Source organism: Blennius ocellaris, assembly GCF_963422515.1.
Source record: "Blennius ocellaris genome assembly, chromosome: 5".
Lineage (NCBI taxonomy): Eukaryota > Metazoa > Chordata > Actinopteri > Blenniiformes > Blenniidae > Blennius > Blennius ocellaris.
In genome coordinates, this window is record NC_137654.1 from 15,433,415 (window position 1) to 15,458,021 (window position 24,607).

General features: G+C 41.8%; 2 protein-coding genes across 4 annotated transcripts; both read left to right on the forward strand.

Annotated features, from left to right (window-relative positions):
- Positions 1-158: 158 nt before the first annotated feature.
- Positions 159-15,071, forward strand: tfcp2 (transcription factor CP2). Its single transcript, XM_080497394.1, has 16 exons — positions 159-425; positions 2,141-2,326; positions 4,659-4,810; positions 5,556-5,632; positions 5,722-5,827; positions 6,065-6,171; positions 6,648-6,800; positions 6,929-7,039; positions 7,577-7,665; positions 7,806-7,854; positions 8,997-9,090; positions 9,767-9,857; positions 9,977-10,083; positions 11,485-11,627; positions 11,754-11,805; positions 11,888-15,071. The coding sequence occupies exons 2-16, from the start codon at positions 2,205-2,207 to the stop codon at positions 11,923-11,925; spliced, it is 1,491 nt and encodes a 496-aa protein (XP_080353520.1). The 5' UTR covers positions 159-425; positions 2,141-2,204; the 3' UTR covers positions 11,926-15,071.
- Positions 15,072-16,005: 934 nt separating this feature from the next.
- Positions 16,006-24,487, forward strand: csrnp2 (cysteine-serine-rich nuclear protein 2). Of its 3 annotated transcripts, none has more exons than XM_080497026.1 (5): positions 16,006-17,204; positions 20,041-20,213; positions 20,337-20,599; positions 21,864-22,184; positions 22,831-24,487. In XM_080497026.1, the coding sequence occupies exons 1-5, from the start codon at positions 17,107-17,109 to the stop codon at positions 23,797-23,799; spliced, it is 1,824 nt and encodes a 607-aa protein (XP_080353152.1). In that variant the 5' UTR covers positions 16,006-17,106; the 3' UTR covers positions 23,800-24,487. The 3 variants fall into 3 exon arrangements, with proteins under 3 accessions (XP_080353152.1, XP_080353153.1, XP_080353154.1); XM_080497027.1 differs by having other exon boundaries at positions 21,888-22,184; XM_080497028.1 differs by having other exon boundaries at positions 16,006-16,731.
- The last annotated feature ends 120 nt before the right edge of the window (positions 24,488-24,607 follow it).

Genomic DNA, 24,607 nt, shown 5'->3' on the forward strand with positions numbered 1-24,607 from the left:
CAATGACGAACTAATTCTACGAGTATACATTGTGTATAAAACTCAGCGCTAGGTGGCGGTAACGAGGCGTACATATACAGGAGTCTCGTCCTCGCGAAGAAGAAGAAGCGGAACTTACGGCAGCTCTCTCCCCCGACGAAGCAAGATAAACAAACAAAAGCAGGACAATATTTCCCCCACAATTGAGTAGAACTGATGGGATTTTGACGCAGTTTCGTGGATAGATGTGCTTACCAGAACCCGTCAGGTCCGGTGGAAGCCCGACAGTGCAGATAAAGGAGCTCCAGCATCATTGTGGCTCACTGAAGTGTCAGGCTAACTCGTTAGCTCGACATGTTTATTTTAGTGCCTGGACGGAGCAGCGCGACATGATGGCGTGAAACTATCGCAGTGTGTTAGCCAGCTGCTACACGTTTCTCCGTTAGGTAAGCTTTGCATCTTATGTTTGCATTTCGTTATGAAGCCACATAAGGAGAAAGTTGGACTTGGTCGCTGTGAACATGTGTGAACTGCTGTTGTGGAGGAAAAAAAACACGAGCTGAAGGACAGATGTGTTCAGCAGCGATGTTTATTGGAGAAAATATGAAAGATAGTAGTAACGAGGCAAAAAAAAACAACAAGTTTGATGCCACTCCACTTCCGAGGCTATGATTCCACTGGTCATATTCTACCAGGTTTCTCTCAGACTCAGCCTTGATACGACAGCTTGTTGTGACTATCACTCTCCACATGTTACAAATTATCAGGTGTTTGATGTCCTTCTCTTCTGTGGAACCACAATGGACTGTCAAGCTTCTGGTCAAAGTGGACAGAACTCAATGACCCTGCCAATCAGGGACAGATGACAGTAAGCATACAGGCCTCTTAACAGGGGAGTAAAGAATAATGCATAACAATTATGAAAATCCACCAATAGTTAACATTTGAGGATCTGTTTGTTTATATTATGTCACAATCACTGCACACACTGATCATTGTGCTCCCCAGCAATAAACCCGATACAATTAAAAAGCTTCTTTCTTTCCCTTGTTTAATTAGAAAGGAACATGCATATGTGTTGTGTCCATGAAAGTTTAAGCAAAACCTCCTCAGACAAGTGTGAAACAGCTTTCCTCTGCTGGTTCTGTTGACTGAGCTATCCAGATGAGATTATACACCCAGGGGCAATCCCACATCCCCGCAATCTGAGACCAAACTTTATCCTCCAAGATGGCAATGCTGGCGACTGCAGAGGATTCTTTAAAGACAACCTGCAGAATTTGGGAGTGGAGAGGACGGAATGGCCTGCCAGCAGTCCTGACCGCAACGCCACTCAACACTTGTTGGATCAACTTGAGTCTGATGTTCATGCCAGAGTGATCCGCATAACCATGTGACAAATGCTGGTAAAGAATGGGACCGCCACAGCAGGCTGTGAGCAGGCCTTCACGAGGAGGAGGTGCCAGGCTCTTCCACAGGCTATGAAAGCTTCTGTTTGTTAGGATGAATAAAATTATAAATTGTCAACTTGTCTTGTTTCTACAGAATTTATTCATCCAGTTCCCCACAAACAAACCCAAAGAGTCGACAGCATGGAATAGCACAGATTTGGGGAATTTTTTTATGGGCTAAAAGCTTCTGCTCATCCTATAACTATCGGTTTCTTACAAATGTGTACTACAATAATAATAGGAGCCAGTATGTACTAGTGGTGTAAGCGTTAATCTACCAAACACAAGCGCCTCTCGTTTTGTGCGTAATTTATGTTTTTCTATTCATCTGAGAAACGTGCTTTCAAAGTAAACAAAAACGTAGTCAAATTTCTTCTATTATCATGACATTGAATGAAAAGTATTTTTATTAAAATGTTTTATCTGCTAGACGTTTAGATGTAGCAGAGTACCAGTCAAGCAGTTAAACTGCAGTTGTTGTGACATACAAGTGGTCTCTTCCCTTTTATAAGTTTGTGCCTTTTTTGGATAATTTATTCAAGCATACTTTTAGGGGCCATCATATATCACATCTTTATGTCTTTACTTTGCCTTGAGTCACAGTTTTGGTTATGTTTTGTATTATTTACATTGTGTTATTGTTGGAGTCATGTTTGCTTAAAATACTACTTAAAATATGTCTATTATTTCTCTTTTCAATTTCGAAAAAGGTTTTGTGGAAAAGGTGAACGTTTTAACCGAGACTGCACTCCATCAAATCTCCACCTCGGCACCATGGCGTGGGCTCTCAAGCTGCCTCTCACAGACGAAGTGATCGAGTCTGGCCTGGTGCAGGACTTTGATGCCAGCCTCTCTGGCATCGGCCAGGAGCTCGGTGCCGGGGCCTACAGCATGAGGTACAGTCGTTTAAAACTCGACTTGATTTGATTGTGTGAGGGTTTTAATTTTAGGAGTGGGTGACGTGGCTTAAAATTGCATTTGAATATTGTCAAACATTTCTCTTATTTTATCCACTATGAAAAAATACTCGATTATATGTATTTACTGACTTACTTCACTTTACAATGATGCCTTCTGGTACAAAATACAGTAAAATGTCCAAAAAGCTTCTCTTATCACTGTTGCATGTTTATACAAACTCACCCTGCCAGCACGACTTTGAGGCGAGATTGATAACAGGGAGGTAGCAAGCTTTCATAGCAGCACTGCCAACATTTCAGTTCAGGTCTTAGAACATTTGTTTTTAAAAAAATGTTTTTCTACCATTTGCTTGGTGATTTGGCGGGCCGGTTTGGTTTTGCAGCCCAGTTTTGGAGCACAGGCTTTATGTTTGACACCCCTGCATTATACATGAGCTTGTTTATATGAATCTTTGAGCATTTTTTTTTTTTTCATTGTCAGCTTGATCAAATAGCGCTTGATGTGTGAATATTAATATATGCAGACAAGTGTCATATGGTGTTTTTACTTGAACGTTTTATGATACACGCAGTGCCAATACAGTGTAATTCCACTTGTAAATTGTTCCGAGAAAATCTATTTTCTTTTGGTTTTTTTATGTCTCTCAGTAGTAATGAGCTAAGGGCTTTAAGTGTAGTGCTTTTCCTCCACATCAATATATTTACTGGAACATATCAATCAAGATTAAAAACTATTAGTTGTAATTACACAACCAGGCATTGATGGTAGGGAAAGCAGAGGCTCTTATACATTTACTGAAAGTGCATCGTCTGCTTGAGCTCGAGTGTCTGTTACGTGTGTGTTTTTTTTCTCTTCTTCCGTAGCTTGACTGTCATTTTATGATTCCGTGTTTTGCTTTTGTTGTTTGTAGTTCATGTTATATTCCGGAAGTTGTTTTCGGATTCCTTTCTCACTCTCATTTTGCTTGAACTCGCGTGTGACGAGGCATTATTAAATGAAGGAAATCACTCCAGATAAATTATTTATCTGACTGATTACTTAAGCAGAGTGCTTCACATTTTCTGACTGTAGGGCTTTATGTCTGCACCAGTGGGCAGTTTGAGAGGAAGAAAATGCGACGCTTTAAATCCGTGCATGATCATGTGGAATCTCGTAATGAGAGATAGCGGGAAGCAAATTAATCACCACATGCAGATGAAAGCTCACGCTGTTGCTTCCACATTTTAACAGCAAGGCTGAGTTTCATCTTTGGAAACTAGGTTTACTTGAGTATTAGATTTATCTTGTCACGATGCAACATATTCTCAACCCATTTGTGTAACTATCTGTATAGTTGTGTGTAGTTTTGCATGTCTTTTGTGTTTAATGTGGGTTGGTTTTTTTTGGCTGTTTGGAGAGAATATTACTCCGTAATGTATGTGCTAACATATAGAAATTGTAATTATATAAAAATAAATGTACTTTTAGCTAACTTAAGTATTTTGCTTGTTGTTGGAGATTTGATCAGTTTTGGAGTCTGTTTTTGGCTTTTTAGATGTTCTGAAAAGTGTAAGCGAGTTGTGAATATAACATTTTTTCTTGCCAACAAATGGATTTAATCCCCCCCCCCCAAAAAAATTAAGAAATTAAACAAATATCAGATGAAAACAAACCCTTCTTCTATGTGAATGTGATTTGTCAATGTACATACATAACACAAGCTAAATTAAAAGTGCATAAATGGAAAAAAAAAACGAGTCGTCTCTACCCAACCGGTCCCTGGATCACAGCAATGCACCAAAAACAAATAAACCATGGCACAAAACATGAAGAAAATATTTTTTTGGTTTATTGACTCGTGTTAGATTTGAATATGTGCGTGACAAATGCTGATCGCAAAATGTGACGCCAACACAGAGCAGTGTGTGAGCAGGCTGCTGAGCAGCTGTTGTGTCTTTGTGCGGTTGGTCCGTACGCTACAGATTCCTGTTTGTGCAACAGATACATTTTTTTTTAAATTACAAATGTGTCCTGTTTCTTCAGAATTTAGGCTGTCTAATCCAAGAAATAGGAGTCAATAACCGCCTGAACTGGTGAACAAAGATTTGGCAAATTTGTTATCGACACACTCAACTCTGCTGCTCATCCCACAAATGCATCGTCCTTTTGCACCATTAAACAGTTTTTAATTGAGCATGTCTTACTGCTCCAGTAATAAATCAGGCCCTTAGAATATTGTTGTATTTCTTAATTAAAGCACTCCATGTCTGAATGAAGTGATCACTTTCAGGCGGATGACAGTGTTTTCGTTTTGTCCCCGTTCTCCAGCGATGTGCTCGCCCTCCCCATCTTCAAGCAGGAGGAGTCCAACCTGCCTCCAGACTCTGACAACAAGATCCTTCCCTTTCAGTATGTTCTGTGCGCAGCTACCTCGCCAGCCGTTAAACTGCATGACGAAACACTCACCTACCTCAACCAAGGTCAGCATCAGAATCCCAGCCACTTTCCACTCCGTATAAAGTCTTCAAGAGTTACAGCGACAATGTCAAATGCTAAATTCAGTAGAGATCAGAGGTGGGGATAGAAAGAATATATATGCATATAGTCCAGCCTCTTTTTTTTAGTTCAGAGATAGCGCCGCATATAATCTTCACATGAAAATGAAGTCAGAATATTTTGTTAGTTCTCCAAAAAATAATAAGACAATTTAATAGATTGAATGGTTACGCTGTCATTAAAAAGAAGAGGCTCTGTGTCACATCTTAATGCACTCCTACATTAGACCATCAAACATTGTCTCAAGTGTTGTGGTGTGAAAAGTTTCAGTTTCCGTTTCCTGTGAATTCTTTACATGGTAATTAGACAGTTTATTCATAAACAATGGCACCACAGCAAACGGTTGTGGTGTCACATCTTGAAACTACATTATTACTGTATATCAGTTAACATCATCCCACTGGAACAAAGATTACTCATATCATAATACAGAAAACTGAATAGTATGATTTCCCCTGTCATATTTTTGTTTTTAAGTCAATCATTATGTGATGAAATTATTCACACAACATATTAACTTTATAATTGATGTTCCAAATGACGCTTTATAATCCCACTGTCATCAGCATGTCTGGCTTTCTGATGAGCTTTGTTTTTGCTTTGTGGTGCATATCTGTGAAATAAACTGTTTTTTGTAACTGAAGTGTTTGCTCTTTTCACTGATTGCAGGACAGTCCTATGAAATAAGAATGCTTGACAATCGAAAAATTGGGGAACTTCCTGAAATCACTGGTAAAATGGTGAAGGTACGTATGTGTTCAGCTGTGTGTGTGTGTACGAGCAGTCTGTCGGAGTGAACATTTACAAAGAGCTCATGAATTCCTCCTGATTTCAGAGCATCATCCGTGTGGTGTTTCATGACCGGAGACTTCAGTACACGGAGCACCAGCAGCTGGAGGGCTGGCGCTGGAACCGGCCCGGGGATCGCATCCTCGACCTTGGTGAGCAAAAAAAAAAAAACACCCCAGAAAATGGTTTTTGGGTGTTTTCTAAAGTTTGTTTTCCATGTAATGCGTTCAACTTTTTGCTAATGGAAAGAAGTAGCTGTGCAGCCATGTTAACCGTCATGTAGTTTCCACTGTTGGTAAGATGATGACAGTGGCCATAATGCAAAGAAGATGCTGTGATTCAAGACCTCATATGATAACCCGCTTTTTTTTTGCATTGATCCGTTGCAGATATCCCCATGTCAGTCGGCATTATCGACCCCAGGGCTAACCCTACTCAGCTTAACACTGTGGAGTTCCTTTGGGACCCATCGAAAAGAACATCGGTTTTTATTCAGGTAGCATGACGGCCGACTCTAGTTTTCTTGCAGCATGCTGTTTAATCTGTTCAACAGGTGCATCTAAAAAAAAAAAAAAGAGAGAGAATACAGTGGAATACTACATCTTCTGCAAAATGTGATTCAAACGATAAAACCTCGCTGTTTTTTTCCCAATTTCAAAATATTTTGTCTGTCTGTCGTCTTCAGGATAGACGGATATTATGAAATGACCAAAGCCATCGGGTTTTCAATAATACTCACATTTTTGTGATGCACCTGTCTAGTGTTGAACTCCTTTCAATCTAATTGTTGGAACCAGAAGCAGGTCAAAGCTCTTTGACACTATAAAACTAAACTGACTGTACCCATATGTTACCTTTCCTTGAAATAACAGAGGATATTTCACGCAACAGTTTTACTGATATGTTGATTTATCACTTTTAGTGACCTAAAATATGTGACTCGTGTAATTTGTTTCGTCTCTCTTTTTTAAGGTTCACTGCATCAGCACAGAATTCACCATGCGCAAGCACGGCGGAGAAAAAGGCGTCCCATTTCGCATCCAGATCGACACGTTTAAAGAAAACGAGAGCGGAGAGTACACGGAGCATCTCCACTCCGCCTCCTGCCAGGTCAAAGTTTTCAAGGTGAGAGAAAACCAGGGCAGAATAGGAACATTAAAGCCCCTCTTTCATAACGCCATCTGCTTGATTGGCCCCTCTGGTGGTGGTGTTCATGTCCACAAGCTTAATTTCTTCCACATTACCTGTTTCAGCCCAAAGGCGCAGACAGAAAGCAGAAGACGGATCGAGAGAAGATGGAGAAGAGGGCGCCACAGGAAAAGGAGAAGTACCAGCCCTCCTATGAAACCACAATCCTGACTGAGGTTTGCAGATTGTTTGGGTAAAACGCATGAATCACTGCTTGGATGAATGTGATCAAAACTAAATGCAGCCTCATCGTATTACCCACACCATCATATGCTTCTATTTTGAAACTTCTCATTAAAATACAAAAGCAAATATAAAGCTGGTTTCTGATACAAAAATGATCATATTTCATCAGATCCAATGTTTTTCCGTCAGCTGTGAATGAACTTATATTGCACATTATATTTGGAGTTCACACATGAATATGCATGTTTTCGATTATGAGTATAGAAATAACTTAAAAAATGTGAGTGTGTGAACTGTATAAGATGCACCTGTGCAGTAAAAATAAAAACAAAAAAAACAAAAGCATTTGAAATATGTTTCCTCAGCAAAACTACATCTTTGGCTGCATTTCTTTTTTTCTTTTTCTTTTCTTTTTTTAATTTTTTTTATTGTAAACTGATATTAAATAATACTGCATCTCAAAGCAAAAAAAGAAAGCTCTGACGTGTTACTGAGGCGCCCCAATAACAATTGTTTATCTTGTGCAGTGTTCACCCTGGCCTGAGGTCGCTTACATCAACAACTCCCCCTCTCCTGGCTTCAATAGCTCACAAAACAGCTTCCCAGTGGCTGAAGGGTACGAGTGTTTGATCATTCCTGTCAGAACTGAGCAAATATTGCAGCTTGGATGTTATTCAGTGTGAAAACAACATGGCTGTGTTTGAACAGTGACGACTTCAGTATCTTTTAACACGGTTCATTTTTCATCCTTTCTAGAAACGGGTCACCAACCCACCAGCCTGAGCCGGTGGTTCAGGTGGCAGACGTGAGTATGATGTCACTACTCGCTTGATTCTACTGCGCGTTGAAATATACCGAATGAAAAGGAAAAGACCCTTGTCAACGATCGTTTAGAAAGCTAAAGTGATTTCTGATCTAATGACGCAATGTTTCTAATATTTGACTCATGACTTCAGACTCTATCATGCTGTATACATTCTGTACGTCACTGGATATGTTTAGTATTTTGCCTTAAAAAAAAAAAAGAGCCTTTTTTATTGCTGAATATGTGAGGTCGAGAAGTGCTCAGTTTGTAGTTGGATTGTTTAACACAGAAATAAAGAGATCCCCATTCCTACATGCGCTAATTATTCTGGAAACAAACACAGACTGTCAGCTGAGTTTGTCACAGTTAAATTTTTGCGCAGGTTCAAAACACTGTGACTAAACGTGTTTTGTCGACTCAAATGGACAGTGTCTTTGTGCAGTGTTCCGCAGGATTACAGTTGTTCACGTAGAAAACCTGCTGCAATTTCCTGGGTTTTTCAGTGTTTTTTTTTTTTTTTCTTCTTCCCAGGATCAGACAAATCCATGCAGAAAGCTCCATAGATTTAAGACGATGCATTTGAAAAGCATCCAAGCTGGCAACGCAGAAACACTAGAGAAAATCAGGCAAATGCTGAATCCTGGTACAGTTTACAGTGATCCTCTAATCCATCCATCCAAACTGTGAAATGTTTTTATTAGAAACCCCTGATTTTTCAGTGGACTTCAGATGATTTTTAGTTTAGTTTTTTTTTTTTTTTAATGGTTGTGACCACTATTATTTGGCTTCAATGTAATGTTTTTGGCAAATCATCGACCATTCTGTACCGTTTAAATTGGCTCTTCAAAATTTTGGATTCTTTTTGAATTTGAAAGATTTTAATATATATTTTTATTCCTTGTCGGTTAGCGTTTGGGTTGACTGTTTTAGGCAGTTTGATTTATTTTGTGTTTCGCTCCCTCCTTTAGTGCAGCAGGTTGATTCTTAACCTTCAGTCTGGGTGTGAAGAAAAGGGCCTCTGGTCTAAAAACTAACCACGTCTATGTTGTAGCAACAACTTTCTAAAGTGGGGCAGCCAAGTAAACACAGCAACTACTAACACTTGTTTACTTGTTTTCTGTTTTTTTTTTGTTTTCTTTTAGAATTTGTTACCTGCTGCAACGCCACAGGATGCACAACAGTGGCTTCACAGAAATCGCTTCTCACCCTACTCTCGACTCTTCACCAACTTCTCAGGTAAGTTAAATACTGTTTTGCGTTTTCTTTTCTTTTCTTTTTTTACAAATCCAACATGTCATGCAGATGAGTGTTGTCTCATTTTAAATATGTCACTTGGAAATAGGGACGGGTACCGAAGTCTGTACTTTTATAGGTACCGACCGAACTCCATCGTTACTAACGATTCTAACCAACTGATTCACGTAAATGAAACTGTATCAGTTTACCGTATCTAAATGCATCTTTGTGACTGAGGGAGTGAACGAGGAGGCAGTTTCCAGGTACCAGGGACCGGGTGTCAGTACTGTATTGGTTCAAATGTGAAAGGTACCCATCGGTACGTGGGAGACATGCGTTTGTCGCAGAATACACAAATTAATGTAGCTGTTTTTGCTTGGAGAAAGCGGATAAATAAAAGTGAGCAGTGTCCTGTCTGTTTCCTCCATGCTCCAGCCTGTTTAAGCAAAATGAATGAGTCATAGCTAAGTCTCTGAAGAGCTGAATGACGAACTGCTCTTTATGAATCAAGTGTAAAGTGGTGTATCAAGGACTGATGTTGTTAAACTACACAATACCAGCCAGAGCAGACAAAATGAAAATTAAGAGCTGAAGAGGCATTTTTGAACATAGAGACTGTTTGACGCCAACTGTTTTGTAGAGGTTAAAAACAAAAAGTTGTTTTTTTGTGTACCAGGGACAGACCTGTTGAAGCTGACCAGAGAAGATGTGATTCAAATCTGTGGGCCAGCGGATGGTATACGACTTTTTAATGCACTGAAAGGACGGTGGGTTGCACTTAATCCTGTCACGGTTTTATGAAATATAATTTATTTGACATCATAAAAAAAATAAAAAAGATTTCTTCATTTGCATTTGCTTTTTCCCCTGCCGTTTATTAAATCAGGGTGGTACGGCCGAGGCTGACCGTCTACGTCTGTCAGGAGTCTCAGCAGTCACGCGAACAGCAGCTGAAACATGAGAATGGAGATGCTGCTGCCAACACTTTCTTCGGTTAGTCCATGCTTATGATCCAGAAAAATAAACCGAGGTGCAGCTCAGGCATGTCACAACATCCTCACATCACTGTGTATATACATATATACATGTATGTTTTAAAAAGTTTTGAGCACATTTGCAGTGATAGGCAGCCATTTATGCAGACCTCCAGTCTTCATAAAAAAAAAAAAATCTATATCTATTCCTCCTTCTCTTATGCTGTAGAAAAAATGTCTGATGACTCATGGTGCTCTCAAGGCCATTTTCTAATTCAGCATCTGATAGAAAAGACCAGCTCTGCACAGCCGGGACAGGCTCAGAGGTTAACTGTGATTTAGCATTAACAAATGATTTTTAGCACTAGAGTAGACTGTTATTTAAAAATCTACTAAACTCTGTTTTGGTCAGAGGAAAGAAATTCAATGGCAGAATGTCGTTGCCGACCTCGGCCCTCCCTGGTCTCGCCCATGACCAGATGGGTCTCTGTTGTGTGCACAGCTCTTCTTTTTTTTTTTTTTTACTTCACTTCACACGTCACTCAGTGTACCGCACCAACTTCCATTCCTGATATGCCGCCATTCATTAAAATGAAGGAACCTTATGGAATCCAAAACTTATGACTCAATGAGTACAAACCAGAAGGTGCCAGTAAAGCTGGATTTTCCTGCTCAGGACATTAAATTAATCTTGTACAAAGAAGCATTACAATTACCTGGTTACTGAAAATATGTACAAACACCTGAATAATTCTGGGTATCACTGTGCAACAGCACCAAATGGTGCAACGTAATACTTGTGATCCTGATTTCAAACCGAGGCCAGTGTGAGCAAGTGGGAAATGTAACACTATTGCATTGTACTTTTGGAGTTAAAAGATCAAAAACCCACCATGGACAGTGGCACGATGTGTGTATTGAATCACTCCGTGTCTTCCTGCGGAAGCTCAGGGTTTTGTGACGTCGGTACGAAACTCACAATGTGTTTCCCCCTTGACAGCTGAGCATTCAGCCAGTCATGGTTGTTGTGAGCAAAACTCACTCTCATCACACGCTGAACCACGATCGGCTGGAAACGTGTCACATGAGAACAGATGGCAGGAAAATGTGTCGAGCAGACCATGACAGGATGATTATAGCCCCACAGACGTTCATACTTTGTTGGTATTATTGATCGTACGCAGATCGTACGAATACGATGATTATTGTACACCTTTGGACAAAGCTGTGGTTTTGGGGTGTTTCCCCCTTTTTTCTTCTCCCAGTTGACGGATAAACATTTTCACACTACATATAAAGCTGCAGGGAGACTTGAAAGAAGCCGTCGTGTTTCCCAAAACGTTGTGTGCACCTCGAGGCTCTCTTCATGTCTCTTCCAACTTCCCCCTGTTCTTATTTCATCTGCTTTCTGCCCCTGCAGTTTATCACGCCATTTACCTGGAGGAACTCACAGCTGGTGAGCTGACAGAAAAGATTGCTCAGCTCTTCAGCATCTCGCCCAGACAGATAAATCAGATCTTTAAACAGGGGCCCACTGGCATACATGTGCTGGTCAGCGACGAGGTAAGGTGGCCTTTACAATTCCCACTCTGCGAAAAGTTGAGCAGATGTTGTGCAAGCAATGGAGGCTACAGTTTTACTTCACTGGCTGTCACTCATTAATCAAAGATTTGCTCTTTTTCCTCACAGATGATTCAGAATTTTCAGGATGAAGTTTGTTTTGTTTTGGACACAATGAAAGGTATTGAGCCACGGTGGTTTTATGCTCTTAAAGGAGCCTGTAATATTTCAACTTGACGCTAAAGTTATTCTCTCCTTTCCAGATGACTCGAACGATGGTTACCACATCATCTTGAAGTGAATACTCTGTGGGAGAACAGCCTTTCCTCACGCTCCTCTTTAGACCCGAAAGAGTCAGCCCCTCTGTAGCTTCACTCTCCTCGCTGTTCCAGGAACACATTATGAGGGTGGGGGAGGGGGTGCCTGAAGAAACTTTTCAAGGCCAACTAGGAGGAACATGTGACGGAAGCCCTTGGCCCTTTCCTTGCTATACCTTACTGTCTTACTTTGGAGGGAGTGACTCTCTTAATGCCACAGTGAACTAACAGTGTTCTTGCCCTGCCAGTGTCTCCCTTCAATGGTCACGTTTTCCTCCGTCGCTTGTGTCTCCTGGCACGGCAGCTGCCGTCGTTTGTTGGTTAGCTGGGCATCTGGTGTGCCAAAACCCTGTGTTTCAGTATCAACCGTCTACGGGCGCTTTGAAAACCAACAACAAAGGAGTGACAAAAAAAAAAGAAAAATAATGGCGATAGTTCGCGAGTTAGAATGAAAGTACTTGCAATTGAGCATGATTTCCTCCATCCTTGTGCTTGGTTGCTTTTTAGAATCTACGGACAGCATGCTAAAGCTAACACAATCGCACAGTTCAGCCAGTTCAACACATGATGCATCAAAAATCCACCCCCAGGATGTTAAGGGAAACTTTCTGTGCTTCAAAACATCTTTGAATGCAAACAAAGTTTGTTACTTTTGAAGAAAAATTCCAATTCTTCAGACTACCTGATGCTGTTAGGTTCCTATACAGTGGCAACAAAAAGTATGTGAATCTGAGGGACTTTCTCAGTTTTCAACAATAATCATGCATAAGATTTGTAGACAAAAGTGCCTGATCTATTACCATCCCACCCATTTTAATAATTCATGTTTTTATCAAGCATATTCAGTTAACATGCACAGTTGTAAAAAGTAAGTGAATGCTTGGTTGACCCTCCTTTTTACAGAAATAACAACTACTCAACGCTGCTGGTGGCTTCTGACCAGACTTGCGCAGCACTCAGAAGAACGTTTTGACTGTTCTTCCTCTCAGAACTGCTTCACCTCAACCATCTCAGGATGTTTTGCATTGATGACTCTGTGAGACCCATTGTATCAACCAATCATGTAATAATGGCCTATAATGTACCCTTCAATAATATTATACATTTTCACCAATTTCAATGTAATACAGCCTATAGCATAATGACTAGACATAAATGTCATAAAATAATAAACTATAAATCAGAATGTGCTGCTTAATCTGTATCCTGGGTAAATGAGTATCCAGTTCAAAAACTGCAAAACATTATTGCCTGCAGTATTTTTTTTTCATGCTGTTTTGAGGATTTAGTAACCAGCCAATATTGTAATATCTTCTTCCATAATTGGAAAACATTTATCAAGATATTGACTGAAATGTTTTATTACACTTTTCACAACTTAATACATTAGTTGTGTTATTATTTATATGTATTATTAATTGAAATGGCCAAAATGATGATGTCGTTTGCCATCATTACTGTATTGGTTGCAACATGCCCAGATAAGCTTGGGAATTCATGTATGCCCGCAGTATGGCAAGGCACAAAGCATCCCCAAACCACGACGTCCCCTCCACTTTGCTTCACTGTTTCGGTGTTTTCCTTTGGTGTGTGGTGCCAGTTTTGTGCTGCGCATATTGCTGCATGTTCTTTCTAAACAATTCAGTCTCGGCTTCATGACAAAGGATTGTCTCCGTCGTATTGGAGAGTGGACAGGTCTGTCCAGGGTTTATCATGAACTCTCCCATAGTTAGCTGAGATTGACCCCAGCATTCCGCTACCCTGAACAGTATAGAGATGGATGGATGGGTGGGTGAGTATGAGAGTGCTGCTAAGCAAGCATCAGCTGTGCTTTCGTTTCTTTGTAAATCAGTGGCTTTATTTGTGGCGTGTTGTCAGGGAGACATTTCTGTTTCATGTTTTGGGTACGTTAGGCTCATGAACAGATTATATTTTCCTTCAACTCTTAAGCTGCTGTTTTCAGGGTTCTTTTTTGCCCCCCTGGGCCTCCTTCAACAACTTGGCTCGTGACCTACATCAATGGAGAAGTTAAGTCAGTTTAAATTACTGAGGGCTGATGAATATCTAAAGTCTGAAGTGGCTTTGTGACCTCTTGCTTAATGTATCAACAATTCTTGACCTTAGCAATGTGTCCATATCAGCAGTGCTTCTTGTGAAAAGTACAGTTTAGCTGTTTTTATAGTTCATACTGGCTTTATACCTCGGCTCTGTCTTGTTTCAACTTTTATCTTGGTCATTCGCTGTGGAACTCACGCCCCCCCCCCCCCCCTTTTTTTTTCTTTTTGATATATATGTTCAATAAAAATGTAAAATAATATGATTGCACTGCACGCTGGTATACCAGTTAGTGTTCTTGCAACTCAATTAGAAAAACTCTGATTCAAGTTATGTTTGGAATTTGTGGGGTTTGCATGTGCATGTGAGGATTTTCTGTGGATGCTGCAGTTTTCTCCTGCAGCCCAAAAGCATGCAGTTGAGTTCATTGTTGATAGTGCGATGTTACATTAAACAAGATGTGGAGCTGATCACATTTTATGACCAATTAATACAGAAAGCTGAGGCATTGGATTCATATTTTTTTTTCTTGTCCCTGTTGTTTGTGTTGACAGCATACTGGCACATGTGATTGTTACTTAAACACTTTCCGAGTTAGTGATCATAGACGCAACACCAGCAATCTGTCTTCTTGTGCTTTCTATCCTGAGCTGCCTATTTAGCACACCAATATTTTCTTTCCTTTTCTGCCATTTTCCAACTGTGTTTTTAAATAGTTAATTTTAAGATTTTTGTTTTTAAGGAATTATTTTGGCAGTGCTTTTTTTTTTTTTTTTTATCTTTTTTTACATATTTACATCCTCTACTTTTTTCTGTGGATGTTACCACATGTGGGGTTGTTGGGCACACCAGAGCTGCATGTGGAAAGATATGATTAGTTTTAAGTTCAGTCCTTTGTACATTTCTAGCTTGACGTTTTAGGAAGCCATCTTCCCGCATCTCATTAGCATTATTAAAGTACTTACCCACATAGCCACTGATGGCTGCTGTCTGTTTTCTCAAGATTTTGTTTTATAAATTAATAAACAAAGCAATATTCCTAACTTGTGTTTTTCCGACTTTTGGTCACGCCTCCCCTGTGTCACATCAGAGCACATTTTCTGAACTATTGTACATGTTATAGTGATTAATTGGATTGGTAAAATAAGCTTTGGCACTTGCATACCATATGTTGAATAAAAATCATCAAACTGGAATAAAGACAAAAATCATGCTTTTAATTTCCGATGGATCCCCGCAGACCAGATGTCGTTTTGGTCTGACCAGACAAACAAAAACCCTCCTGAAACTGTTGCATAAAGTAACCCGGTAAAAGCTTGTAAAGAAAATGCTGAAGAGGACATCTGAAAGTGGTTTGAAATTGAAGTGTTTCTTAAACATACAGACCTTTAAATGTCAGAGTGTATAAAACTAAACCCAAGTGTGAGATTAAAATAAACTTACAATAAAAAAAACATTGATACAGAGCTCAAATTGAAAGATAACAATGGGATAATGTGAATTGGGGGGAAAAAAATCCATCCATCAAGGCAGGTTTCAAGCAGAGAAACTGACAACCACACGTACATTCACACCTAACTCTGATTGCTGATTAACCTCAACTGCATGTTTTGGGACTGTGGGAGGAAATCTATGTGTGCACAGAAAGCCCAGGTTTGGATTTGAACCCATGGCTATCTCACTGTCAGGTGTCAGTGCTTGGAAGACAATTACAAGCTTACAGTAAAGATAAGACTAAAGTCAATTTTCTTGCCAATGAAACTGTAGATTTGACGTGACACGATGGTGAAATGCATATATGCTGTATACTTCGTGAAGCCAGTGGGATCCATGCTACATTTTCACATCTGTTCCTGCACAAAATGAACAAAGAAGCTCCCCCCAAAAAAAAGAATGGAAAAAAAGACTTAATTTCCCAGCATGCCTCGGCGCGGTGCATGTCGGTGACGTCACGCAGGGGTATAAATAAGGCTTCGGCGAAGAATTTCTTCCTCCATTGTTACATTGTAACAAACGGGGCCGGGACGAGAGGGGGGAAGAGAGAAAAAAAAAAGGCGTCTTCTCGGTAGAAACCCTGCAACGTTCCGACACCGAACCGAAAGAAGCCGGTCCGCGTTTTTAAAACAGCGAGAAGACAGCGAAGCACGAGCCCAACCGACTGAACCCGCCCCGGCGAGAAAAAAAAAAAAAAAAGGATAAACGAACACAGATGTCAGCGGATTTCTCCATTACAAGCATTTCAAGGCTCACATCCAGAAGATAAGACATCCAGCTATTTACATCATTCATGCTGCACCGACAATGTTTGGGGATAAATCGCTGCTATGACGCCCCTCTGCCTCTCGTCCGTCCTTTAAATAGACCAGGCATGCAACATTTAAATGAAACCCGCCGGTGTAATGAGGCAGCCCCGGGTTTCTCTCTGATCTCTCACTGTGCAGGACAATGAACATGGAGCCCAAGTAGCCTAAATTCAGCCCAGACGTCAAGTGTTGCAAATTGACAATCAAGTAAGCGTGTAGTCAGATCACTTCTTGGGTCAAGCCATTGCCCCCACGGTTTGCAGTCTGGGATACTCAGTGCAGGATTATCAGGCTTTGGTACCCCCTCCTCCTCTTCAAAAAAAAAAAAAAAAAAGCGTCTGATTGGGCGTGCAAAGATTGATGTGCAGCCCGGGCTGGAAAGAGAAACGACCGACCGGGTGGTTGGAATAAGGGTCTCTGTTTCTGCCCCAGGTAAGAGGGTTTAGTGTTTCATTCACTGGGCGGTTTGCCATTGTGTGTGTGTGTGTGTGTGTGTGTGTGTGTGTGTGTGTGTGTGTGTGTGTGTGTGTGTGTGTGTGTGTGTGTGTGTAAAAGAAAAAAAGAAATGGGGAGGGCTTGCCTACTACGCACAGGGTTGTGGAGCTTTTGCAAGTCAGGCTGATGATGTCCTTCCCATCCTCACACAGTTGGTCCACTATGACAGTAAAACTGAATGAATGCATCATGCAGACCTCCTTTTAGACTGCGACTAAACTATCCAGAGGTTTCTAAGGTCTCCAGAGGGTAGTAGTCCGACTTGTACAATGATCATGAATATATTGCCCCTCCAAAAATCCACTCCAAAAAATGCCTGCATTGGAGCCCTGCGCTGTTACAACCACGTCAGCATCTCTACACAACCTCCATCAGCAGCACTATCAGGATCCTCAAGTGTGTCGGAATAGGTGAGAATCTCATGTGCAGTGATCAACACTGTATTTCTTTCTTTATTTTGTACTTTGACAACACAATTACAGCATCTTCCTTCTCACCATCTAATTAGTTGTAATAATTAGGCTCGAACACATGCATAAAAAAAAAAAGTCCTCGGTGAAGTCACCATGACTGCAGTTGTTTAGTTATTCATAGAGCAGCTTCAGGATCTGTCTCTGCATGACATCATCTCACCATCATATCTTTATTTAGCTGACGGACAAACTGAACTGTAACATGGCAAAAGAAAATGTAACATGGGGAGTTTATTTTCTTTGAGATTTTCAGAACCTTGATGGATGACTGCTCATTTGTAGCTCAGGAATGATGATGCTCAATGCCGGTAATTACATGTTGCTGTCAGGCGGGGGCACCAACTGGAGTATCTGGAGATGCATAGGTACATCTGAATGATATAGAATGATCAGTGAAATGGTAATTCATTTGTCGTGTATTCCTTGATTCAAATCATACAAACTGAAGCAACCGAGGGATTAAAAATGTAGGAACTATGCTCAAGTTAAAAATCAGAACATCATATATTGTCAAATATCCCAACATTTTTAGATACTGTATTATGTCTTTGTGGCATAAGCTTGAATGATGAAGAATACTACAAAACTGACTTGAAATGTTGCAGTAAGGGTAATACATCTAAACATAGCAGAAAAAGTGAGTACCTATGTTCTTGGTAGATTGTTCCTCTAATGTGAATCTATTATATTTCCAATAGTGCCCCTGGTGGAGGAAACATGCCTTTGTGGGATGAGCAGTGGAGATGAGTACGTGGGTTTGCCAAAACTTTCCTCTGCCAATGCGAAACCACAAATTCTGCTTCTTTGCTGCTCATCCTACAAATGCATAAAACCTTCCAAATTTGTCACAATCAATAATGGAGCTAAACAGGCTTTTCGGTTGCATAAGGTCAATTGCTATTGATCATTGTCACAACAGAAAGATGATCTACTAATCACAGAAGTTTTATTATGCTGGCCATTTCCACTCTATTCTAATTCTTTTGAGGTGGGCACCTGGAGTTTTATTAAAATAGTTCTTGGCGCTTTGGATAACGTTTCAATTGCGTGTATTATTGTCAGATGGTGCAATCTTTTTTCTCCAAAACAAAGATTGTATTCATACGTCTGGTCTGGAGACCCTTCAGAACCCCGGTCTTCTGTGCAGTATATACCTAGTTATCTCTACCAATATCTATTTCAAACCACAGTAAATGCTGACATTAATGTTTTGTGTAAATAAATGTATAACTACTATATTCTAAAAATGCAAAGGTTCGAGCGACGCGGACCCGCAAGGGCTTTATGTTATATCTCCAGCTGCCTTTCTTCACCTTGCTTGACCTCTGCTGCAGATTGATTGATCTGCTCCATCTTTCACATTCATGCTTATCGATTCTTCCCCCTTCGCACTGTTAACAGCAGAATTGGTGGTGGTGATGGGGAAAGAGTGTGGAGCCACAGAGATCATTTGCTTCAAGGCTGTTCATATAAACCGTGCTTGTCTAGTTGCCATGGTTACGTTCCCTGACTTGATCATTTCAAAGTAGGATTCCGTGTGAGATGTTGAGGCACACCGAGACGAAATGATGGAGCTGGAATACAGATGAAAGGAGATGGAGAACAGATGTCACTCCTCTTTTTATGTCTTTCTTTGTTCGCTTTGTTTTCCGTGTCGGTGGTGAGAACTGACCTCACACGGAAATAATTTGGCTCAACATATCCAGTTCTGTGGAAAAACAACTACACCCTGTTGTCTCTGGAGTCAGAGGCGGAACTTCAGGGTGGCCTCGGGGGTAATGTTCTCTGTCGGATGGAGTCCTGGGGTCTAATTTTGAGATTGAAACAGATCAATTCCACAATTTGAATAGAGGAGAATCTTGTGTTCCGAACTAGGATTGTATGCGTTACCTCGACCTTTTACCACGACTGGTAGTAACTTGCATTGTGAATGAACAATACATTAAATGGGTATGGGGCATTAATAGGTGGGATATGGGGGGATCTATCTATCTATCTATCTATCTATCTATCTATCTATGCAATTAATTTAATAGTTGAATGCATGAAAAGAATTGTAAACGAGGTAGAAAATCTCAGACCACACCCATTGAAAAACACGTCCCGTGTATCATTTACATGTAACTGTTCCTTAATGAAGCTAAAGAAAAGACCCCATGGGTTATAAAATCTGATATTTGAGCCCCCCCAAGCCCCTATCTCGCTGGGCTGGGTTAGCATGGAGCAAACATGTAGGCATTCCTAAAATATCTCAATGCAGCAATAGATGGCGCTTCACTAACAATTTACTTAAATGAATATGTACAAACAACTTACGCTACAATTTACTACAAAATAGTCTTGTAGTTGTTTCTGGAAGTGTGTGAGATGAGTCTTCACCGTAGTCCAGTTGGGGCGCTCATCCAGCAGCTTCCATTCTTTGCTTGAATTCCCGAAACAAACTGCCGGACTGGAGAAAGATTCTATTTATTTGGTCAAGAATTCTCTATTGGTCTATCAACATGTTGCATAATATTAATACATATTTTAATAACAAGACAGTCAAACGAGTGTTGGGCAAGTGTCGTGTACACTTCAGGCGAAAATTGACCTCAATTCTCCCAAGAACCTCAAACAACATTTTTACAATATGTGAGCGACACAAAGAATCCACTAAGAAAGGTGCTTTACCGCACGTCCTCTTTTCTTTCGTATCTTTACATAAATCATTGTCAAGTGATCACTCCTTCCCACGTTGTTCACTCTTTCCTGCGTGTGCTCACTGTCCCCGCAGACACCAGGTTTCCATGGAGGCAGGTGCGTCCCTTAGCCTCAAACGAAGATATGAAGAGGTGGACAACAGTTCTCCATTCTCCACACCTAAAGACTCTGATGATGACATCTCCAGCAGTGACAGCGCTGACAGCTGTGACAGCCTCAACCCGCCCTCCAGCTCCGCCTTCACCCGTAAGAAACATCAGGCAACACTCACTGGGACCGTTTTCACGAAAAACGAAGCAATCGGCACAAGTAGTCTCTGGTGTGTAATCCCACGTGGCTAATCTCTCTCTACTCCTCTCCCCGCATCAGCCACCTCCATCCTCAGGCAGCACAAGCCGTCGCTGGGGGGCAAACGGGTGCGTTTTGACGTGGTGACGGTCTACTACTTCCCCCGGCGGCAGGGCTTCACCAGCGTGCCCAGCCAAGGGGGAAGCTCCCTGGGCATGGCCCGTCACCACTCCTCCATCCGACACTACACGCTGGGCGAGTTTGCGCGCGAGCAGGAGACCAGCCACCGGCACACTTTACGCCAGCACCTGCGCCAGGAGAAGCTCAACGCCCGGAAGATGAAGGTGAACACAGACGTTTTTTACCTTTGCGGTTGAATCAGGTTGTTATCGGTTTTAGAATGACATGCACGTGACATCTTAAAAATGTGATTTGCTCACACAAGTCAAAGACGTGGGTGACGTGTCAATAATAATATTTCATATAAAAAAAACTTACAACAGTGGCTCCTTTTGTTCCATCCATTAGGATAGGTTATTTCCCCTTTCATGAAAACAGACTCTTAAACATTTTTCTACTTTTAGGACATGCGTTCGCATAAGGTTTGATTTATAAACCTGTATTGGTTTCGTGTAAATAATCAGCATGTTCTATGAAGCAGGTTTGAATCCTGCGGTTATCATGAGATTCAGTACGTTGCATCCATGTCAAAGACATTTTAACAAGAAGGGGTCCATTTCAGACAATAAGCAGCATTTATTTTTTGGATGGAAAAGAACAGAGACGAGGAGTAACAATGATTTGCTCGACAGATTTTCAGACTTCAGAGGTGTGTGTACCTCAGTGTGAAAGTATCACCAGAGTAAAAATATACAACCACACTTCCTATCTCTGCAGAGCAGTGCTGGATTTTGAAATCCATCCTTAAGTGATGCTATATTTATGTTGATTTAAGATAAACATGCAATCTGTCATCACAGCAGAACAAGTTTCAGGGTGAGAATCATCATCAAGTTGATTGCGTAAACATTTTTATTTATAAATCTTTTTCAACAGGAACTATCTTGGCGGCAAAATATGTGGAAAAAATAATATGGTCTTATTGTCGTTTATTGATATTATTTAAAGTAAAAAAGGCTTTTAATGTCACAATAAAATAACAATATCAAAAAGAGGAACAACCTCATCTTCCTTATTATACTGAAGCATAAGCTGATTAATTGCAGTGTTGTAAAATGATTTAAGGGAACGAAGGTAAAACTTTTCAGTCTTACAAATGGTGTTACACTGATGAGTTATAAGCCTGAAAGATCAGTAAATAGCTGTCGATTTGGGCTTTGTTTTTTCAGATTTCAGACTTCAGATTTATCTTGTGACCCTCTGAAGAGGTCAGCACACAGCCTGGGAACCACAAGACTTGACTTAAAAAAAAAGAAAACCCTATGCAGACCTCAACCCACTTTTCATTCGTCATTATATTTACAATGACAGTATTTTTGTCCCTGCGTCTGAGTACCAGGAACCATGCAGAAAAAGATGTTGTCGATGCTTATCAACATCTTGACCTTACGAACAGCGAAATAGTCTATTATTGTCCACCTCTCACAGATCCACACTGACTGTCATCTGCAGCTGACCAGGAACGGGACAGTCGAGTGCGCTCAGGCAGACCTGCTGACTCTGGAGGACGTGTCGGACGAGGACCTCGACGTCGACGGCGTGGAGGTCGACGACTGCTTCTTCCTTCAGCCGCTGCCCACAAAGCGCCGCCGCGCCCTCCTGCGGGCCTCGGGCATCGCCCGCATAGATGCGCGGGAGAAAGCCGAGCTCAGAGCCATCCGCCTCTCTCGGGAGGAATGCGGCTGCGATTGCCGTTTGTACTGTGACCCTCGCCACTGCGGCTGCAGCCAGGCTGGTATTAAGTGCCAGGTAGGAGTTGGCTGGGGTTTATTGCGGAGAGCTGCTGTGCAGTCGGCTCCAGCTCAGGATCCAAAACTGCCTCTTCTGTTGAACATATTTGTTTTCCCCTCAGAGGAGGTTTTCAAGACATGTGACAGTGAGAAATAAAACACTGACTGACTTGTTTCGAGGATGTTATTAGTCGAGGTGCTGATAAATCATCCCTCTGTCAGCACCAAAGAAATGTTCTTGCTCAGAAACAAGAAGGAGCCTTTCAACTAAGAGTCTTTAAGAACATGAAAGAGCATTGTTGTTTGTTGTATTAGACAGGAGTGTTTTTTTTTTCATTTTTACTCTAAGCTCCACATGACATGGCAAAGCTCAGACAGCAAGAAGCAATGTGATGTGCTGACTGATCGGATCATAAACGATTACACCACCACCTCCGATCCTAAAGTAAATTTGATTTGGATTGAGCCAATTTAATCAGATAGATGTGTTTGCATATGCAATTTTTATGTGATTGTCATTTAATCAGATGCTTATGGTCTATTTACCTGCAGCTAGTGTCAGCCTTAATGGACTGGTTTGTGTTGCAAATAAAGGGTCGTTTCAAGGCGTTTCCTCTTATTTATGATGAAAATAAAATTCAGTTCCCCTCTGTTTTGTCCTGCAGGTAGATCGAATGTCTTTCCCGTGTGGCTGCTCCAGGGACGGCTGTGCTAACGTAGCTGGACGCATTGAGTTCAATCCTCTGCGTGTCAGAACTCACTACCTGCACACCATCATGAAGTTGGACTTGGAAAAAAGACGGATGCTCATCCAGGGAAACGGGGACCAGTACATGGAAGCTGACCCCTTGTCTTCGCCCTCCTCAACTTGTCCCACCTCCCCCGACCTGTCCTCCATGGCTGGCCTGGACTCCGAGCTGGAGGAGACCGAGGTGCATTCGGTGGTGGAGGTTCAGGACCTCCTGGTGGAGCAGGATATACTGGAGCAGGAGAACGAGACCGCCGTGTTGCACCTGCAGAGCGCCGAGGAGCAGGAGAGGAGGGAGAGGGAGGAGGCGGAAGGAGAGGCAGTGCAGCAGGAACTGAGCGGCGGGGGCCTTGCAGAGCAGCCTCTCTGTCTCCTTCCCAGTGCCTTGGGGGGCGAGCTGCCCGAGCAGGCGGAGGTTCCGGGTGTGGAGCAGGTCCTCCTGCAGGGGCCTTTTCCCACAGGAGCCACGGTCCTGTGCATCACTGATAACCAGGAGGAGAGCCCCTCGGACCTCCTCAAAGACTCCACCTCACTGCTCTACTATCAGCTGAGCTCCATCGAACCCGGAGCGTTTGAGACGCTGCCCAGAGCCGAGGACGGCGAGCAGGAGGAGCGCTCGGCGAGAGAACGGGATGCAGTGAGAGCGGAGTTTGTGGCGAGGAAGCAAGAAGGAGGAGAAGACCCCGATGACGATAAGCATGAAAACCCAGCCTGCAGGCAGAGTTTGGGCAAGTCTTTGACCAATGTGATTCTGTGCTCAGAGGAATGTGTGGCAGCAGTGGTGGAGGAGGGGCCCTCCGATCCTCAGCAAAACATCCTGGAAGCACAGCGCCGTGAGGAGCCCTGCTCGGGAAAAGAATTAAGTCCACTGCCTCCTGAGGTTTAATACAGGCTTCTCTGCAGATATTTTGCACAATAGCTTCATCTAAGATGAGTAAATTACACATTTTACATGCATTACTGATACTATCAAGAATGACTACAGGTTGCAGTTTCTTAAAATGACTTGTCATTGCAGACAGAGCTTGAACACACAAAGGGAGAAGAGATGCTCAAAGCACATACGGATCACTCCCCGGAAGTAGCATGGATGCAGTTAAAAGGCAACGTTATACATTAATTACTCTGTTTTGGGGGGGGGGTGATGAATGCGGCCTTAATGGAGAAACACACACACAAAAAAAAAAAAAATTATATGTAAGGAGCTGATAATGAGAACAGCAAGCAGTGCTACATTTCCAACACAACAAGCTGAAGAAGAAAAAAACCAACAACAGTGTGAATGCTGACATAAGCCTTTTGTTTGGTGTTGTATAAAGCTATTAACTCTACACACATAATTTTGCAGTGCGCGAGAAGCTGGTGTATTTGGATACTTAGCCAGCTCACCTTCTATTACAGCGACCCTGCGCTGTAGTCAAGCCAAAATGAGGGCGTCTGATAGTATCCTCTGCTGAAAATAGACCTAATAATCCTGGAAATACTTGTTTTTTTTTGTGTACTGTATATGCATTTGCAATGTGTAAGACAGAGCTGAGGTTGCTGCTTATTGCATCTGTATGCACATTGTGAACAGGGGCTGGGTGTGTGTGTGTGTGTGTGGGGGGGGGGGGGGGGCAGCAGGTGTTGCTGTATGGAAGCATGCAGGTGAACCAACTCACAGCAGCAGCTTAGCACTGGCCTTAGTTGTTGCT

Excerpts from the sequence above, each read along its gene's own strand:
- tfcp2 (XM_080497394.1), top strand. The coding sequence starts at position 2,205 with ATGGCGTGGGCTCTCAAGCTGCCTCTCACAGACGAAGTGATCGAGTCT. Across the intron at positions 4,811-5,555 it reads ACTCACCTACCTCAACCAAG|GACAGTCCTATGAAATAAGA; the intron begins GTCAGCATCAGA and ends CACTGATTGCAG. Across the intron at positions 5,828-6,064 it reads GGATCGCATCCTCGACCTTG|ATATCCCCATGTCAGTCGGC; the intron begins GTGAGCAAAAAA and ends GATCCGTTGCAG.
- csrnp2 (XM_080497026.1), top strand. The coding sequence starts at position 17,107 with ATGCCTGCATTGGAGCCCTGCGCTGTTACAACCACGTCAGCATCTCTA. Across the intron at positions 17,205-20,040 it reads CCTCAAGTGTGTCGGAATAG|ACACCAGGTTTCCATGGAGG; the intron begins GTGAGAATCTCA and ends CTGTCCCCGCAG. Across the intron at positions 20,214-20,336 it reads CTCCAGCTCCGCCTTCACCC|CCACCTCCATCCTCAGGCAG; the intron begins GTAAGAAACATC and ends TCCCCGCATCAG.